The 21,044-nt window shown below is 44.4% G+C and overlaps 1 protein-coding gene across 7 annotated transcripts in view; it reads left to right on the forward strand.

Annotated features, from left to right (window-relative positions):
- The window catches only part of fhad1 (forkhead-associated (FHA) phosphopeptide binding domain 1), a 158,268-nt gene that overhangs the window by 118,842 nt on the left and 18,382 nt on the right, over window positions 1–21,044 (forward strand). For 6 of the 7 annotated variants that reach the window (XM_060852109.1, XM_060852107.1, XM_060852114.1 and 3 more), the window contains 3 exons: window positions 8,215–8,307; window positions 11,297–11,517; window positions 15,728–15,896. In XM_060852109.1, coding sequence (XP_060708092.1) covers window positions 8,215–8,307; window positions 11,297–11,517; window positions 15,728–15,896 — 483 coding nt within the window. The remainder of the gene's footprint in view (window positions 1–8,214; window positions 8,308–11,296; window positions 11,518–15,727; window positions 15,897–21,044) is intronic. The other variant, XM_060852110.1, reaches the window with a different exon arrangement.

The following is a 21,044-nucleotide window of genomic DNA, read 5'->3' on the forward strand; positions in this document are numbered from 1 at the left end:
TAGTGCTATATTTGATTTGTCGTGGAGTAGGGAATTTAGTGAAATGGTCACCTGAACGTAATGGTGTGCATGTAAAGGGAATATATCAGCGGTGATGCTTGCTCTTGACTCTGACTCAGAAGTAAACATGTTTTATAGTCTTGTGATCATGCGCTCACATCCTGCCACAGCAGCTGGTTAAACTTGAAATCAGTAAGATCTGGAATTGAAAAGCTAATCTAATTGTAACAATTGTTGGTTGTTGTAAGTACCTATCTAAGGTCACTAATGCCCTTTAGGGAAAGACATCTGCCATCTTTACCTGGTTTGGTCTAAATGTGGCTCCAAACCCATAACAATGTGGTTAACTCTTAATTGCCTCTGAAGTGGCCTGGAAAGCCAATCAGTTCATGGGCACCATTCAAGGGATAGGTAACAAATGCTGTTCTTACCAACAACACCCACATCCCACTGAAGGAAAAAAAAAAGCTTGACCACATTTACTTGTCTGACTGCGGTCTGCAAGCTATAATATCATGGCTACCTCTTGAACTTCATAGAATCCCTACAGTGTGGAAACAGGCCATTCGGCCCAACAAGTCCACACCAACCCTCCAAAGAGTAACCCTCCCAGACCCATTCCCCCTACCATATTACTCTACTTTTATTCCTGACTAATGCATCTAACCTACACTTCCCTGAACACTATGGGCAATTTTAGCATGGCCAATTCCCCTAACCTGCAATTCTTTGGATTGTGGGAGAAACCAGAGCACCAGGAGGAAACCCACGTAGACACGGGGAGAATGTGCAAACTCCACACAGCCAGTCACCCAAGGCTGGTATTGAACCCAGGCTCCTGGCACTGAGGCAGCAGTGCTAACCACTGAGCTACTGTTCTGCCCCTCATTAACAAACTGTGCTCCATGGATGTAACTTTGACCTTGTTCCTTGATTGGCTTTCCTTCAAATGCTGCCTTGGAGCATTGTATTGTACTGGGGAATTTAGTGGGCAACTGAATGACCTCCATATATTAGCCCAAGACCCTCTTATACAATATAGCTTGCATATGTCAGGAAAGGCTGGAAACTGGCTGGCTGGATGAGACAAGCCACACTTTGTTCAAGATTTCGCTATTCCATTGAACGTGTTGATAGCTGCTGTCATTGTTCCAGAGTCCTTGCTGCAATTGCTTTAAGTTTGTGCCATTCTTTGTGAGAAGTGTCAATGGTGTGCTGTGTAGGTTTGTCCAGGAGTGCCTTTCTGAAGGACTGATGAGAGTGGAGCCAATGACCAGTGCCAGAAGCCTTTCAGCTATATTAGCTTCAGTGAAATCACATTTCTCACCCTTACGTTGACACCTCCCTATGAAATGGTCTGTCTTTTCACCTGGATATTGTATAATGACATGAACTCGAGCCTGTGTATCTTGAAACTGACTTGAGCTTTAACATAATCTGCAGACATCTGATTTTAAAAAACCTCTCTTAGGATCTTTGCATGTGATCAGAAATACCAGGGAATTTGCTTTCTTCTTAACCCCTCAGTGCCCAGGAAGAAATGTAACTGACTGGTGTTCTCCGTCAGCTATCTGCTGTTCCTGAAACTCAAGATGTTTTCTTTAATCAACTGAAGTGCTGAAGAAAAGCCAATGGACTGTTGATCCATGATGAGATATCTACTTTCCATTTTTCCTTGTGTATCATCATGCTCTTTAAAAAGTGAAAGCAAAAAGCTATCCTGCAGCGAGTATTTTGTTTCTTGGCTTTTCTCTTTTGTGTTATTGCAGCTGTAAGAATTTGAACATTATAGGTGTGTGCCTATAGCTGGCATTCACACCAAAAAAAACAGTGATGTTTCCCTTTTTTAAATTTTCATACCCAATAGAAAATGTCTGAATTAACTGTCATCTGGATACAGGTAAGGCCTTTTCAGTGTAGCAAACATTTTTCCTGTTGTTCTAAACTGCTTTTATTTTTGTTGTTGAATCATTTTTTTTAATTAGAGCTGTCCTTTCAGCATCCTTTAGCTGCCATTTTATTAAAAAAGTTGGAGATATCGTGGGCTTCTTGAAAACAACCTTGTGTTTCAGAGAGAGAGAGAATGGTACAGTGCTCACTAAGCGTCAGTACCTGCTTTGTACCCGTTACTTGTTCAGTCTTGGTTGTAGTTGTAACCTCAGTTCTGAACTTGGCAGATTGATGGATAAATGTTAGGAAGAAAACTTCTCAGAAGTACCAAACTGGCATCACTTTTTCAGTCTGCAGTGTCCAATTACTGTCACCATTATCTTTCAGTGCCCATTTACTGCCATGACGTGCTTTGTGTTTATGCTAGCCTGTGTAATGTAAAGCACAGAGACTTGGGAGTTTTTGTTGAGACAAATGTCTTGAAGTTTATTTCCAACACTGCCTGTTTATTGATTATGATATCACAGACTAACATACAGTCTGTTTCTGTGTTTACTGATATCACAGTGCTTTATATACAAACAGATGACTGACTACACTGACTCCAGGACACAGAAAGAGTAGCTGAAGGTGAGGGGGTTTATTTTCATACCAGACGGTTACATGTCATGGTGACATGTGATTGTTTTAAAGGGAGCGGCCTATCTGGTCTGGAATCTATACAACAATACAACAGTCTTGTCATCAAATAGCGTGATGCTATTGTCAGATTCTTTAAAAACACGGAATATCCAATACAGTGGATGAAGAGGAAGATGATTTGTTGTGGAGGGATGATTCTGCAACTGAAATCTGATCCAGAGTGGATCTCTACAATGATTCCACAGTAACTCAAGATAAATTCATTAAACCTTCATCATCAGGTGCTGAAGGCAATAAATTGATTGGAATTAGAATGTTATGTTCATGGCTAAAGTTATTTTTGAAGAATTGAATTTATGCAGAAACAAATGCCATATTGATTGAAGTTACTGATGCAGTTTAATTCCTATTTCAAAATGGTGACCACTTACACCAGTGGTTCACACTTTATTCTTTGCATCCCTCATTTCTGGAAGTATTTTTCAAAGGTCCTTATTTACAACCACAATCTACATTGCACAGAGTGCTTCCAGTGTTCAACTCAACACACAGTGCTCTCTCAACCAAAATTCACCTTGCTAGTATTCCCTGTGTAAAGTGGGTGCCAAATATTCTACAGCTACTTTGATCACCTTTCAAGAGCCATGATATAAATAACTATCTTTTATATCACTAGAACTCAGCACTTCCTCTCACTATCTCTTACCCCAGTACCTTTTAACATTTCTCATTGAAATCTTGTTGTATCTTACTGCTGCTGGATTCTGTCAGTTGCTGCCATTTTGGGGGCCTGGGTTTTACTCTGTTGTGATCACAAGGAGGTCAGAATTTACAAAGTGATGCCTGAGATGCTGTTAGGAAATTGAGAGCTTCTATGTTTATATATTGCGTATTACTGTGATATAATAATATGCACATCTTTACAGAGGTTTATATTACAACTTCATATGTTATATTCACAAAAAGATATTACATTACACATAATGAAAAGCCCAGAAAAATATTGGCTTTAAGTCTGGTATATCAGATCTGGTGAAACGCATCTGTATCGAATGCTAAGTGGGATTAAAAGATGAAGAGGATTACACAAAGTGACACAGTTAATAAATTTACAGCGACTTAGTTTCACACTAATAGAGTTAATGCCTAGTTAATTAACTACGTACTTAATACTCTGCTGATAACATGAGCAAGGAGTATTGTTGCCTGTAATGTCAATTATTCTATTTTGGAGGATTTTATGTTTCCGTTTTCATGCCCTCATGCTCCTTGGAGAACAGGGTGGTTAGGCTTATGTGAGGGGAAGACCCTCTCGGCAATACAAAAGGTCTACCTGCCAGGCACAAATACCTCTCTGGACGCTCACTTAGAATACAGAAACAGACCTCTCGACTACACTCACTGGGGCTGTCTGAAGCAAGACTCAAACTACGGATCATTAATGTGGATACCGGAATTCCAAAATCAAAAATAGGAAAGTCCACAAATCTTGGGCAGGTCTGGCAGCAAGGGTCAGACAGATGCAGAGTCACTGCTTCAGGTCAAGGTAAATTCTGTTTTCCTCTCTCCATAGATGCTGCCTGCTGACCATTTCAGCATTTTCTATTCTCCTTTTCAAACTCTGCATCTTCTGCCTCAGCAGGAATGTTGCCACTAAGCCAAACGCTGGGGCAGAGGTTCCCATGGGTAAACATACCATAGAATTCTACAGACCAGAATGGTCAAGGTTTGATGCCCTGTCAGTGCTGACTGAGCTGACCCAGGCCAGGAGCATTAGGATCTGGTGATTGTGGAGAAAATTTGTGCAATGTACAATGAGGCTTATTCCCCAGGCTTCCTATTGACTGCTGTCCAATAACCCTGCTACAAAGAGTGATGACATGATCAGGCCTGGCTATAATTCCCCACAAGACAAAGTGGAAAGGAAAACTGGCATAGTCGAGTATCTGTTATCTTTCAGATTCCTGTCACAGCTCATTTCCTCTGGCTGGTCTCTAGAGGGTCAGTATCTGGAATATTCTGCCTGGAAAGCTGGTTGAAGTTGATTCCAGACATTATGTTACAGGGGAGTTGGTTAGCTACTTGAGTGAGGAACCTCCACAGCTATGGACAAAAGGTGGGAATGTAGTACTAAGCAAAGAGCAGGATGGGATGAGTGGCCTCCTTCTGTTCTGTAAATCTCTGTTCATTCTGTTCTATGAGATCAATGGAGTTATTGAATCATCAAATAGCACCATGGCTTCTTTAATAGTCGAGAGTGTGGTGCTGGAAAAGCACAGCAGGTCAGGCAGCATCTGAGGAACAGGAGAATTGACGTTTCAGGCATAGCCCATTCCTAGTGAAGGTGTTATGCATGATTCTCCTGCTCCTCAGATACTGCCCGACCTGCTGTGCTTTTCCAGCACCATACTCTCAACCCTGATCTCCAGCATCTGTGGTCCTCACTTTCTCCTGGCTTCTTTAATACCAGAATTACTGGTGCAAGTTACCAGTGTCACAGTTTAATGTTTTGTCTGATAGGCAATGTAAGGTCTTAAGGAATAGGAACAGGAGTTGGCCATCTGGCCCTTCGATCCTGCTCCACCATTCAATAAGATCATGACCGATCCTTTCATTGACTCAGCTCCACATACCCACCCGCTCACCAGAACCCTTAATTACTTTACTGTTCAAAGATCTTTGTCTTAAAAACATTCAACAAGGTAGTCTTCACTGAGCAGGGAATTTGACAGATTCACAACTCCTTCGGTGAAGAAGTTTCTCCAACTCAGTCTGAAATCTCCCCCTTTTTTTGAGGCTATGCCCTGCTAATTCTAGTTTCACCCCCCAGTGGAAACAATCTCCCTGCTTCGGTCTTATCTATTCCCAAATAATTTTATATCTTAAGATCCCCTCTCATTCTTCTAAGTTCCAATGAGTATAGTCCCAGTCTACTCAATCTCTCCTCATAAGCTAACCCTCTCAACTCCAGAATTAACCTAGTGAAACTCCTCAGCACCCCCCTCTAGTGCCAGTACACCCTTTGTCAAGTAAGGAGACCAAAACAGTACTCTAGGTGTGGCCTCACCAGTACCCTATACAGCTGCAGTATAACCTCGCTGTTTTTAAACTCCATCCCTTTGGCAATGAAGGACAAAATTCCATTTGTCTTCTTAATTACCTGCTGCACCTGCAAACTACCTTTTTGTAATTCATTCACAAGAACACTCAGGTCCCACTGTACAGCATCGTGCTGCAGTTTTTCACCAGTTAAATAATAGCTGTTATTCCCACCAACAGTGCAGCATTCTCTCAGAGCTGCAGTCGGGTGGGTGTTAACCTGGGCACGTGACTGCCCTCTGCAGTGGGACTTAAACTCACAACTGGGGAGAAAACAGGGATAACTGGCACTCTCAGTCCAAATTCACACAAGTTAAACGGTTTGGGGGATGAGGACAAAATGCCTGGACCACAGGCTTTCTTATCCCATGGTGAGCTGCTTGCCTGCACTGTGGCTGCAACCACTGGATCAATACTGATCTAACAAAGTGCTCCTCAATGGCAGGACGTGTCAGTTCACAAATCTGATATGAGTTGTTTGTCAAAACAGTGCAATTTTAGACCTTGCATTTATTTATATTTACTAGTTTGTTAAATTACTTGCTCTGTGGCACTTCCTGCTGTAGAATTCTCTAACAATTCATTCTGCGGACTTATGCAATGGCTCTTTTGTTGAATCCTCCCAGAACAGAGATTAAAATGGTCTGATTTTCAATTAGATCTGCCCTGGTAATGCTCCCTCCCTGTTCTGCATACAGTGACTCATTGCTGGTCTATGCCCAGTCATCCTGTGGTACCGCCTCATGGTTAGAGCTGCTACAGTGAGTAGATAGACAATTAAAGCACAGAAAGCATTCCATCCCATGGGCAATGGTGGCCTAGGGCTAGTGTCACTGCTACAGAAACTCTGAACAGCCCTGGAGGTATAGGTTCAAATCCCATCATGGATGCTGGTGGGAATGCATTCATGTAATAGGAATCTGGGATTGACAGCTAATTTTAATAATGAATCTGATATTGATTGTCTTACCCATCAAATCTATTAAAGCCCTTTAGGAAAGAAAATTTGTCCTTCCCTACTTGGTTCAGCCTACAATAATATAACTGACTGGTAACTACACTCAGTAATGCCCTAGTCAGTCACTCAGTGCAAGAGTATTTCAGGATGGGTCACAAGTGCTGTTCTTGTCACTAACTTTCAGCTCAATGCTGTCTGATGTTCACAGGCAAACATTGGAGGGCCCAAGGGACCTTCCTCACCCAGGATTTCTCACGGTAAATGGAGACCTCACAATCACAGATCCAATCGGGTGATGAACCAGACACCTGATGTTAAACCTGAGGCCTGGCACTTCTTGCTCTGGCTGCTTCAGTCACACTCTGCTTTTTGTGCTGAACATCTGCTGAAATCCCTGGCAGGCCGCAACCTGATGCAAACCTTAGAGTCTAAGACAACGTTTGGCAGTATGACTGAGACTGGTAACTGGTCAGATTGCAGAAGTTGCATCTGAGGTGAGTTTATGAAATAAAAACAGAAAGTGCTGGAGAAACTTGTGGGTGGCACGGTGGCACAGTGGTTAGCACTGCTGTCTCACAGCGCCTGAGATCCGGGTTCAATTCCCGACTCAGGTGACTGACTGTGTGGAGTTTGCACATTCTCCCTGTGTCTGCGTGGGTTTCCTCCCATAGTCCTAAGATGTGTGGGTCAGGTGAATTGGCCATGCTAAATTGCCCCTAGTGTTAGATTAGGGGTATGCGTGGGTTGTGCTTCGGCGGGTTGATGTGAACTTGTTGGGCCGAAGGGCCTGTTTCCACACTGTAAGTAATCTAAAAAAAACTCAGCAGGTCTGTCAGCACCTGTGGAGAAAGAGAGCGAGAAACAGAATTTAGTGTTTCGAGTCTAATATGATTCTTCTTCAGTTCCAAAGAAAAGTTATTGGACTCAAAGCAGTAATACTGTTTTTCTCTCTCTCTCTCAACACATGCTGCCAGACCTCATAGAATCCCAACAGTGGGGAAACAGGCCATTTGGCCCAACTGGTCTATACTGACTCTCTGAAGAGCATCCCACCCAGACCCATCACCCTACATTATATTTGCCCACCGAGCCAGCACACCCCTGAACACTATGAGCAATTTAACATGGCCAATCCACCTAACCTGCAGCTTTTGGACTGCTGAGTTCTTCTAGCACTTTCTGTCTGCATTGGCCATTTTTGCTTTCAGATCAGTCTGAAAGACCGTTTGTGCTCAGTTCCATCATGGAGGCACTTGATGTCTCTCAACTTCTTAAAACATCTTCAAAGGCACATCAGGGTTGTGCATTTAAGACAATCACGGACAAGCCCAGTGTGAAATTCAGGAGAATTTTTATCCAGGGGTAGATGAGAGATGTGGAACCCTCCACCACATTGGGGAACTGGGGGAAATAGCAAGGGTGTATCAAGGAGGAAGTTAGGTAAGCACATGAGAGAGAAAGGAAATAGAAGGAAATGATGTTATAATTGAATGAAGTAAGGTAGGTGTGTGCTGTATAAAAACTGCTGCAGCCCATTTCAGCTGAATGTTCCGTTTCTCTGTTTTAAAGTCTGTGTAATTTAATGTAAAGTGCACAATTGTAATAGCCTGTTTTCTCGATTATAGAAGCAAAAGGATTCTTTCTGCATTTCTGAAGCCTCCATCGATAGGACAGCACGTTTGGAAATGTCTGAGGCCCTGGACCTCAGTGAGAGGACGGTATGTAGACCCCAGTTCTGGAAAGAAGGTTCAGCATTTACTCTACAGAGTATGATAGTGAATATTGCCTTACAATTATGCCTGTAGTCTCTACATGGGTGAGAGGAGGGGTGTGAAACTCAATGGGTTAGATTGTATTGTAAAATAACAGCCACAAAGTGGATTCAGTCCCCACACTGTCCGAAATAATTCTGTCTCCTTGTCTTGCCCATTGCAAAATCATTGCGTTAGTTATAATTAGCAACTAAGCCAAAAGATACAGGACATGAAAACAGAGAATCCATGCACAAACCACATCACAGCTGCTGTCCACAGCATGGAACAAGAAAACCTCCCAAATTTACAAAAACAATTTTCAACAAAGTTAAAAATCACACAACGCCAGGTTATAGTCCAACAGGTTTAATTGGAAGCACACTAGCTTTCGGAGCGACGCTCCTTCCTCAGGTGATTGTGGAGGGCTCGATCGTAACACAGAATTTATAGCAAAAATTTGCAGTGTGATGTAACTGAAATTATACATTGAAAAATTGATTGTCTGTTAAGCCTTTCATCTGTTAGAATACAGTGATAGTTTCACTTCTTTCATGTGTAAATCACAAAACCCTTCTTTTTAAAGTTGCATTCGCAGGTTAACTGCTAACAATGGTGATAGCTAGGCAATATGTTGAAGGTGTTAGCCCCCTGTGTTCTCTGTCTATGACCTGGTGTTTAGATTGTTTCTAATCCAAAAAGTGAGATAACAGAGTTTTACATAACTTCATGCAGTTTTTGAGCTCAGAGTTCTACATAAATGTATGCAGTTTTTGAGCAAAGTGCAATGTAACTCTGCAATACAAATTCACCCCACAAAATATATGTGTGCATGTGGGTCTTTGTCTGTCTGTGTGTGTGTGTCTGTCTGGGGTGGGGGTTGTGAGTGTGAGAAAGTGTGTGTGTGCGTAGTGAGTACAGAGTGTCTGTGAGGGGGTGCATGTGTGAGTGTGGGAGTGTGTGTGTCTATAAGGGTGTGTGTGGGTGTCTGTGTGCGCGTCTGTGTGTACCTGTGTCCGTGTGTATGTGAAAGTGTGTGTGTGTAGGAATATCTGTGTGTGTGTGTAGTGCAATGGTGATCACCTGTAATGTAACATGAACCCAAGGTCCCGGTTGAGCCCCTCCCTATGGGTACTGAACTTAGCTATCAGCCTCTGCTCGGCCACTTTCCTCTGCTGCCTGTCCGGAAGTCCACCTTGGAGGATGGTCACTCGAAGGTCTGAGGCTGAATGTCCTGGACCACTGAAAAGTTCTCCAACTGGGAGGGAACCCTCCTGTCTGTTGATTGTTGTGCAGTGCCCATTCATCTGTTGTCGTAGCCTTTGCTCTGTTTCCCCAATGTACCATGCCTCTGGGCATCCTTGCCTGCAACGTATAAAATAGACAACGTTGGCTGAGTCACATGAGTACCTGCCATGTACAAGGTGGGAGGTGTTCCCACGCATAATAGTGGTATCTATGTTCACAATCTGACACGTCTTGCAGCATCCACCGTGACAGGGTTGTATGGATATCATCATGAATATCCAATGATTCTACAAATTACATTTTCACACAAGGTCTGAGGAAAAATGCCCTTAAACTTCTTTCTTAAATTCAGAGCATTTCTGACTGGAAGAATGGGAGAAGACTTTTCATGAGCATCATAGAATCCTACTGTATGGAAACAGGCCATTTGGCCCAACAAGTCCATACCGACTCTCCAAAGAGTATTCCACCCAGACGCATTCCCCTACTACTCTACATTTCAACTGACTAGTGCCCCGAACCTACACATCCCTGAACATTGTGGGCAATTTAGCATGGCCATTTCACCTAACTGGTGCATCTTTGGTTTGTGGGAGAAAACTGGAGCACCTAGAGCAAACCCACACAGATACTGGGAGAACATGCGAACTCCACACAGACAATCACCCAAGGCTGGAATCAAAGCTGGGTCCCAAGTGCTGTGAGGCAGCAGTGCTAACTACTGAGCCACCGTGTCGCCCTATTAAGCCTGCTCCTGTCCGTCCCACCATTGGCCTTCCCCGGATGGTTAATTATCTGTGAAGAAGTTACCTGTACTTCCTTAATGATCTAAAAAAGAATCAAACAAAATTTGAAAACATGGATCCAATTCTCATATTGTTACTGCTCAACTCTGGTCTATTTTTTCACCCTCACCTGAATTGCTGCTGGATTCTCTGGAATATTTAGTTAAGATAGCCTTCACATTGGTTGTGGCTGTATCCCACTGACATTGTGGTAATGGTGTACAGGAGAAGGCCATTAGGCCCCTCAAGCCTGCTTTGCCATTCTACAAAATCCTATTTACCCTGAATTTCAACTCCATTTACTCACCTGAGATCTGTTTCCCTTGACACTTCTACTTAACCAAAACAACTCACTTTCCACCATTAATATTTCAATTGGCCCCCTGCAACAACAACTGGGCAGAGAATTTCGACGATCGGACTTGTTGGGCCAAAGGGCCTGTTTCCATACTGTAGGGAATCTATTTATTTATCTATCCTTTGTGTGTGTGAAAACGTGCTTCTTGAATGGCCTCTTTCTAACTTTAGGATTATGCTTTTGTCCTAGATTCCCCACTAGAAGCCACAGCCTCTCCATATTTAACCTGTCAAATTCCTTCATCTTTACCTATCTGCCAAGTTTTGAAGTGCATGGGAATACCCATGACATTTACTGACCCTTCCTTATAATTAAAGATTTTAGTGCCATTCTGCGGGGTCTGTTGTGTTATCTCTTCCAAGGCCAGTGTTTTCTACTAGGCAAACTCTGTATGATACAGCAAAATCATCACTCCCTTCTCTTTGCATTCCAAATCTTTTGAGGGCTATGACAAGAAATAGTCAGTCTATTTGATTACTTTGCGAACCTGTGCGTTAGATTCTTTGTCATTTGTGTTCCTAGACATGCTGGTCCATTTCTTGCCTTTCTCTTTCCCATCATGTAGTATCTGGACCTGGTAAAGGCTCTTTCCAGCCTGCTCAGTGTGAAGGAACTTTCGGGGTCCCTCTCCTTGAAGCATATTCCACGGGATGAGATGGTGAAGCTTGGGAAAGTGCGGCATAGGAACCTGGAGCTGGTGAACAGCCGAATTACTCAGCTGAAGGGTCAGCTACAGAGGAAAGATGAATTGCTGGGGGAATACGAGAATGACCTGCAGCAGCTCAGGTAGGTGGAAGAATCTAAGCGAATACTTGCTTCTCTGCACTGCTTCTCATGTTTGAATGTCTCCCTGTGGCTTGGCAACCAAGCTGGAGGTCTGTCTAACCAGCGCAATGCACATTTTCACCATCACCTTTTTGCATTTGTATTTCACTGTTTAACCATATTTCATTGTCTTTGTTGGTTGTTGTGCTGCAATAACACGTTTAGAGTCAAGTCTTCTGGGATGCCAGGTATCTTTTCAATTTCACTTTTCACCAAATGCATATGCGGCTTATTTTTCCTTCCTACATGCAGTATCATAGAATCATAGAATCTCTTGGGTGCAGAAGTGGCCATTCAGCACCATTTTATCTAACATTGACCTTCTCTGTATCAACCTTTTCATCATCATCACTTGGGGGATCGCTGATAGACATTGGTATTCTGTTAAGCAAAGCCTCGATTTAAAAATTCTTATCCTTGATTTCCAGTACCTCAATGTCCTCACCTTTTCCTTTCTCTGTAATCTCCTCCAGCCCCACAATCTTTGCAACTGTCTAATCCTGCCTATTCATGATAATCCTCCGTTTCAGTTGTTCTACACTGGTAGCCATACCAAGGCCTGAAGCTCTGGAACACTCTCCCTACATCTTTCTTCCACTCTCTCCTCTTCTAAGATATTCCTTGAAACCAATCTTTGTAGTCAAGCTTTTCAGTCAGTTGTCCTAACATCTCAACCTCACCTCCCCCCCCCCAATTCTCTGCAAATTATATTCGATAATGCTCCTAAGAAGCACTTTACGGCATTTTACTAACAATATAAAATGTATCTTCGTGTTGTTTGAAATCTCTGAGTTTCTGCAGTTCAACTTTGGTATCACCAACAAATGTAATTGTAAAAATTAATTGACACAATTCCGTGCCCCAGCATCCCAATCATTGGCTCCCATCTACTGCACTAGTCCCCAAAAGTTAAATTATCCAGCAGTTACTCATTGTTTTCTGCCTTTTGCTCATTTTCATTCACTCCTAGTGAATTGCTGCATCTTTCTGTTCAACTAACAGCGTTTTTAATGGTATTTTGTCAATATATCTTTTGATGACCAATTTGTCAGATCCAGTCGGCGGGTGCTTTTCCACCACTGCTTATGGGCCAAATGAAACACAGTTGCTTCCCTTAATCCTCAATGTTAATCTACCACCATCCTTGTAATTACCAGAAAAACACAGAGTAACATTCAAACCAAACAAATACTGAGCAATGACCATCGCCGCTCAACGAACTGTCAACATCCTTGGGGTTACCATTGACTAGAAATTCAGCTGGACTTGCCAGATAATCATAGTGTCCACAAGAGCAGGTCAGAGGCGAGGAATGTTGAGGGGAGTGACTCACCTCCTAACTCTCCGAAGCCTGTCCACTATCTGCAAGGCACAAATAGAGTCATAGAGTACAACATGGAAACAGATGGTTTGGTCCAACTCATCCATGCCGACCAGATATCCCAACCCAATCTCGTCCCATTTGCCGACACTTGGCCCTTTCCCCTTGAAACTGTTCCTAGCCATATATCCATCCAGGTGCCTTTTAAATGTAGCAATTGTACCAGCCTCCACCACCTCCTCTGGCAGCTCATTCCATACACGTACCACACTCTGCATGAAAAGGTTGCCCCTTAGGGCCCTTTTACATTATTCCCTTTTCACTATTAACCTATGCCCTCTAGTTCTGGACTCTCCTACACCAGGGAAAAGACCTTGTTTATTTATCCTATCCATGCCCCTCATGATTTTATAAACCTCTTTAAGGTCACTCTTCAGCCTCCGACACTCCAGGGAAAACAGCCCCAGCCTGATCAGCTCAAATCCTCCAACCCTGGCAACATCCTTGTAAATCTTTTCTGAACCTTTTCAAATTTCAAAACATCCTTCCTGTCTCAGGGAGACCAGAATTGCACACAATATTCCAAAAGTGGCCTAACCAATGTCCTGTACAGCTGAAACATGACCTCCCAACTCCTATACTCAACTTACTGACCAATAAAGGAAAGCAAAACAATTACCTTCTTCACTATCCTACCTACCTGCAACTTCACTTTATCAGGAGTGTGATGGAATTCACTTGCCCCGATGGGTGCAGCTCCAACAATGCTGAAGAAGTTTGACACCATCTGGGCCAAAGTGGCCCACTTGATTGGTACCACATCCACCGATGCTCAGTAGCAGCAGTGTGTACTACCTACAAGATACGCTGCAGAAAATCCATAGATCCTCAGCCAACACCTCCCAAACCTTTAACAGCTTGCATCAAGAAGGACAAATGCATGATATACATGAGAATGCTGTCACTTGCAATTTTCTCTCCAAACCATTCACCTCTCCCCCCCCCCCCCCCCCCCCCCCCCCCCCCCCCACCAACCCACCTTCTGACTTGGAAATAAATCACTGTTCCTCCACTGTCACCGGGTCAAAATGCTGGAATTCCCTCCCTAAGGGCCCGGTGGGTCAACCTACAGTAGGTGGACTGTAGCGGGTCCAGAAGGCAGCTTACCACCACCTTCACAAGAGCAACTAAGAGTCGATAATAAATGCTGGCCCACCCAGTGATATCCCGCGAGTGAATAAAAAAAGTCCTTTCAATCTTTTGGATCCCCATTTCCCCTCCAACACCTGACCCGAGATCACTTCGACCCTTCACAACCCCCATGTTAACACTTCTGTGTTTTCTCTGGGTTATTTTGATCACAGGAAGATGCCAACTAAGATCCCAAACAGTGCTGTGCTCGAACACAGCCCTGTACACCCTGGAAACAATTATTCACAGCAATCCATATTTATAGGGCTGATCCTGTTCAGTTTCTGATCAATAGTGACATTCCCCACCAAGATGTTAACAGTGGGACATTAAGTGATGATTAAGCCATTGACTATCAGCAGGAAATTATATATGTTCAGTTTCTGGTCAGTACAGGTCGTTCTGCTGTAACACAACAGTTGTGTTCATCTGTAACCTTGCACTATAGAAAGTCGCGCTATGGAAAACCACTATAGAATATTGCACTGTAGAAAATTGCTGTACCCATTCAATAGAAAGTTCACATTATCCAAACAGCATCCACAATTCGTCAATCACGTTATAGTTAAACTGTGCTGACGGAACATGCGCTATAGCACAAAAACCTAATGACCACAGGATGTTAGACGTGGGAAAACGCACTCACGTTATTGTAATTGAATGTGAAGGAGCGATAGTTGGATTAGTTCTTGTTGAAGATGCTCATTGCCTGGCACTTGAGTGTTACAAACTACTAATCAGCCCAAGTTTTAATGTTGTCCAGGCCTTATAACTGACACACTCAGACTGCTTCAGTATCTGAGGAGTCACTAATGGAATTGAAATATTTTTCTGTGCCATGGCTAATGGTGAAGGCTCAGAAGCAATTCCCAGGCTGTGCTAACTTGGATGAAATGCAACCTCATTTGCAAGCTCCCAATATAATTATTCCTTATATAATCATAGAGTCATACAGCATGGAAACAGACTCTTCGGTCCAACCAATCTATACTGACCATAATCCCAAACTAAACTAGTCCCACCTGCCTGCGCTTGGCCCATATCCCTACAAACATTTCTTATTCATGAACTTATCCAAATATCTTTTAAATCTTGTAATTCTACCTGCATCCACCACTTCCATTGAAAGTTCATTCCACAAAAAACTCGCTGTTGTTAGCCCTCACCTTTTTAAAGTCTTTCTCCGCTGACCCTAAAAATATGCCAACTAGTCTTAAAATGCCCCACCCGAGGGAAAAGACACCTGCCATTCACCCTATCCACTCCCCTCATGGTTTTATAAACCTCCATAAGGTCACCCCTCAACCTCCTATGCTCCAGTGAAAAAAGTCCCAATCCATCCAGTCTCTCCTTCTAAGTCAAACCTGCCATGCCTGGCACCATCCTGGGAAATCGCTTCCGAACCCGCTGCAGCTTTATAATATCCTTCCTATAACAGGGCCACCAGACTTCAAAAGCCAAGCTTGGTGTTACCTCACCTCCTCTTTCTAACTTACCTCACACTCCATTTGCTCCCTTTCTCAGCCTTGTCCATGACTTGTGCAGGCATTGGGTGAAAGAAGGTCCAAAGTTGTTTCCCAATTGGAATAAGAAGGAAAGCTTCTCCAAACAGCTAACCTCCAGACTCCTTACATTTCCCTCCTGTCGCTTTGGTGTCAGCAGACGGTCAGAGGTCACTCGACACAAGTGCCAAGCCAATGTGGAGAGCTTGCAGGAGCAGCTACAGCGACAGATTGAGGAGAACAACCTGATTCGAGAGTCCCTGGAGCGAACGCAGTCACGACTCGACCAAGAGAAGAGACTCAACAAAGTCATTAAGCAGCACAAGGTAAGGAGCTTCAAAATGGAGGCCAGCCAAAGAGCAAACTCACTGCTTGGTCCAGTGCTGGGTTGTCAACACATCGCCTGCCTTTCAGAAAGAAATTTTCTTCAGTGTCAAAAGCAGAAAATGCAGCAAGTGACAGCAGGCCTGCATCAGAAACAGAAGCTGCAGCAGGTTTGTATTTCAGGGTAGAATCCCCATCTGAATTCTGATTTTTTCTTCTCTTGATTCTTGCCATCATAGTCTACAAACTGGCCATCTCATTGGAAGCTATTACGCATTGTCTCTGCCTTCCCATCCCACCGTCCCATCCCTCCTGTAGGGGCCAACTTTTCCTGATGCATGGATTCCATTGCCTTTCCTCACTCACATTACAACAACAATGGCATGTCAAAGGGACGTCATGGCCTGAAAAGTGCTTTGGGCTGCCCAAGGTTGTGAGAGGTGTTACATAAATTCAAGTTTCGCTTTTACTTTACACACTTGGCTGGTCCATAAGACCATAAGACACGGGAGCAGAAATTAGGCCAGTCAGCCTGCTCTGCTTTTCAATCATGGCTGAAAAATTTCTCAACCCCATTCTCCACTTTCTCCCCGTAACCCTTGATCCCCTTTACAATGAAGAACCTATCTATCTCTGTCTTAAATATATTCAATGACCTGGCCTCCATGGACTTCTGTGGCAGTGAATTGGTCAGTATCAACAGGATATTTGGGTCCCCATTGGATGGGTTTTTGGGAGTTCAAAAATACTGTGTTCGATGTCTATGGTGACTCGCTAACAGTTCTGGCCATTTTCACCAGAGGGTGCTCTGGCCCAGCAGAGCTACCAGCTCCCACAAGGTAACGAGCTGATTGGGGTCATCACGGACTTCATTATCTTCAGTTTCCTGAACTGGCAAGGGCAGAGGAGTACCCTGGGAACAGGACAGAGGATCAACTCTCCTGCCTCCTGCATCAGCCTCCGAATCCTGATGGTAGTGTCTCACTGCAGGAATGAATTGAATGAATTAATTGAATTTATTGTCACATGTACCGAGGCACAGTGAAAAGCTTTGTCTTGCGAGCAATACAGGCAGACCACGGAGTTAAGTAGCATAGATAGGTAAACAGCAGCAAAACAAAAACACAGGCACAGGCAAATGTTATGGGTTTTTGAGTCCATTCAGTATTCTAACAACAGTAAGGTAGAAACTGTTTCGAAACCGGCTGGTGCTTATGTTCAGGCTTCTGTACCTTCTCCCTGATGGTAGAGGTTGTAGAAAAGCATTGCCAGGGTGGGATGGATCTTTGAGAATGCTGGTGCCCTTTCCCTGACAGTGGGCCTGGTAGATGGATCCTATAGATGGGAGGTTGGCCTTTGTGATTGGCCGGGCCGAGATCACCACTCTCTGTAACTGTCTCTGATCTTAAATGGTACAGTTGCCGTACCAGGTAGTGATACATCCAGACAGAATACTTTCGATGGTGCACCTATAAAAGTTGGCAAGTGTATTCGCCATCATGCCGAATTTCCTCAGCTGCCTGCAGGAGAAGAGATGTTGCTGGGCATTTGTAACTAGTGCGGTCTACATAAAAGAGTCCAAGAAAGCTTGTTGTGGATGACCACTCCAAGGAGCTTGACACTGTCCACTTGTTCCACCCTCTGTGCTGTTAATGTGTAGAGGGGCATGAGTAACATCCTGCCAAAAGTCAATAACAAATTCTTTGGTTTTGCCGGCATTGAGAGCTAGGTTGTTCTCAGTGCACCATTTATCCAGGTCTTTCACCTCCCATCTGTAGTCTGTTTCATTGCCATCCGAGATTTGACCGCCTATGATGGTGTCATCAGTAAACTTGTAAATGGCATTAGTCTGGTATTTGGCGGCGCAGTCATGGGTATACAGTGAGTACAGTAGAGGGCTGAGTACGCACCCCTGATTGTGGCCTGAGAGTCAGGAAACCGAGGATCCAGTTGCAGAGACTGGGGCTTAGTCCGAGATCACTAAGTTTAGTAATCAGTCTCAAGAGGATAATAGTGTTGAAGGCTGAACTGTCATCAATGAGTAGGATTCTTATGTAGCTCTTCTTGGTGTCAAGATGTTCTAGGGAGAAGTGAAGGGCAAGTGATATGGCATCTGATGTGGAACTGTTGGTTCGATAGGCAAATTAGAGTAGGTCAAGAGTAGTGGGGAGGCTGGAGTCGATTAATGCCATGACCAGCCTCTCAAAGCACCTCATGACCATCGAAGTTAGGGCCACTGGGCGGTAGTCATTGAGACATGCTGCATGAGCCTTCTTAGGCACAGGGATGATGTTGGCCCTCTTGAAACAGGCAGGGACAGTGGCCTGCTGCAGGGAGAGGTTGAAGATGTTCGAGAAGACATGCCAGTTGATCTGCGCATCTCTGAGTACACGGCCTGGTGTCTGGTTTAGTCACCAAACTAAAAGCTCCTTTGTTGCTGCTCACTGAAAGGCTGTTACTTTAGTTGACTGTATGTCCTCTGACAAGGGTGGGTGGTTATCTGATATGGCTGGACGGTAGGTTTGTGATGCGGAATAATGGCAATAGCACACATTCAGTTCTTACACTGGCTGGGACCACCATGATCAGCACCTTCTCACCATTACTCCATGCCTGATGTGGGGTGATCCTCAAGTTGAACTCACAACCAATTGTCTCTCTAATAAGACAGTGGGACATGGTGACTGCACCTTGACCTTAACCTGACAGGGTTCAAAACTTATTTTGAGGGCTCTCCTTGAAATTTTCTTAATTTTTGGGGGCTACTTTATGGTTTTTGGGGGCTCTTTTCTCAGACTTATTAATTACTGAGGTGATGGAGCCATCTGGTAACAGTACCTTCTGTATTTCTGTTGTGTCAGGGATTTGTCAAGGATTTTGAGTCACACAGAAGCAGAATTAGAAAAAAGATCAATATCCCAATAATTATCACTACTCCATGTAGACAAGGAAATCATTAACTTCTGGGTTAGAGTGTATTTAAGTTGGCACAAGACAACAGCATAAGTTAGCAATATATTTTTTGAAAAGATAACTGACACACCTCTATGCACAAAAAGCCATCACATCTTTCACGCTGGTGAGATCACTGCAAATAGTGGTCACATTTTGTCTCTGATACATTCACTATATTTCAGATAATTCACAATGTCTAAGATACTTTGAGGTGTGACAACATATAAATGCAAATCTTAATTAAATAAAACTGTGTCACATTAATTTCTACAATTGACAGAATAGCCTTTACAATATCATCCACTCCATTTACTCCCATATAATAGCTCCCAAACTCCCTGCAGCATTGATTCCAGACACTCCACCTTTACCCATGGGTATTCATGACCTCAGTATTTCTGGTACCAATTAGGTGAGCATTTCTTTGATGAAAATGTTTAAACCACACTCACCCTTTGTAGCTCCACTCTCCCCTTTCAGACAGTTTTCACTATTTGTGGACCAACGTCTCTGTTTAGCTGCCTCTCTGTCCCCTTCCCTGTCTTCCTCCCACCTTTCCAGTCCCTTTATCCTCCTCTTCCTGCCCCCCTCCTCACTTGCAGCTCCTCTGACGCTACCCCCTCAAACACCTGCCTACATCTGTTCTCTCTCTCATTCTGCAGCCTCACACCCAGGACACCACCATCCCTCTCCCCCCTCCGCCTCCCTATCCTTCCCTCCCTCTCCAGCTCTCTCTCCCCCCCATCCCCTCCATCTCTCTTCCCTGCTGTCCTTCTCCCATCCCCTACCCTCCTTCCCCCTCCCCCTCCCCCTCTTCTCTTCGCCCCCTCCCTCCCATTCTCTTCCCTTCCCCTTTCCCCTCTACACCCCCCGACTTGCCCTCTCTCCTCCCTCCCTACCCCCTTTCTCTCTCTCACCATCCCTTTCCTTCTCCTCCTTCTCCCCTTTCACCCTCTCACCTCCCCTGTTCTCTCACCACCCTTTCACTGGCCTTCTTGCCTCCCTCCCCACCTCCTTCTTTTCTCTCTCCCTCCCCTTCGTCTTCCCTTTCTCCCCTTCCCCACTCCCCTGTGCCTTCCCCTCCTCCCTCTCTCAACACGGTCCCTCTCTCTCGCATTCTCCTCCCTCCCCACCCACTTCCTCTCACTCCCCATCTGCTTCCTCTCCTTCTCCCCTTTCTTCTCTACACCCCCACCCTTCCCCCTCTCTCATCACACACTCTCTCTCTCACTCGCCATCTCTCCTCCCTCCCCACCCCCTTCCTGTCTCTCTCTCTCTCTCTCTGTCCCTCCCTACCTACTCCCAGCTTTCCCCACAACCTTTCCCACAATGCACCGCAACCTTCCATTGTGTTCGGGGGTAGAGGGGAGGTTGTGACTTTCCCCTGATGGACCCGCCCCCCACCTCCATCCAGCTGTGTGTGGGTCTTCCCATGCAGTTTGGGGGTATCAGAGCCAATTCACCCATTGGCCCGATCTATTTTGGAGTTCAGTCATAAAGCCAGAAGACTTAGATTAGATTACTTACAGTGTGGAAACAGACCCTTCGGCCCATCAAATCCACACTGACCCACCGAAGCACAACCCACGCATACCCCTACATTTACCCTTACCTAACACTACGGACAATTTAGCATGGCCAATTCACCTGACCCACACATCTTTGGACTGTGGGAGGAAACCGGAGCACCCAGAGGAAACACACGCACACACGGGGAGAACGTGCAAACTCCACACAGTCTGTCGCTTGAGTCGGGAATTGAACCTGGGTCTCAGGCGCTGTGAGGCAGCAGTGCTAACCACTGTGCCACCGTGCTCATTTCCAATCAATGGTTAAAGAAACTCCACTAAAGTGGAGTTTGAGTAAGTGCCACCCACACAATGATTCAGCTGTGGATATGTGCCAAGTGCTGGCAAATGGGGCTTTATTAATTGGGGATATCTGGTCGGCATGCACGTGTTGGACCAAAGAGCTTGTTTCTGTGCTGTACCACCCTATGACACGATAACTCCAGTACTGGATATGGAAGCTGCCAAATAGGTTCAGAGTGGGGTGTTGGGAGCTGGGCTGAGATCTCATTGTGTGAAAGGAGTTCTTTGCTCTCTGCTGATCTTTGCAGCTGCAAGAAGTAACTTTAGGAGTTTGTTTACGGCTTGAATGTTCTGGAAATTACAAAGAAATTTCGGAATATCATA

The sequence above is a fragment of the Hemiscyllium ocellatum genome, chromosome 37 (assembly GCF_020745735.1).
Source record: "Hemiscyllium ocellatum isolate sHemOce1 chromosome 37, sHemOce1.pat.X.cur, whole genome shotgun sequence".
Classification (NCBI taxonomy): domain Eukaryota; kingdom Metazoa; phylum Chordata; class Chondrichthyes; order Orectolobiformes; family Hemiscylliidae; genus Hemiscyllium; species Hemiscyllium ocellatum.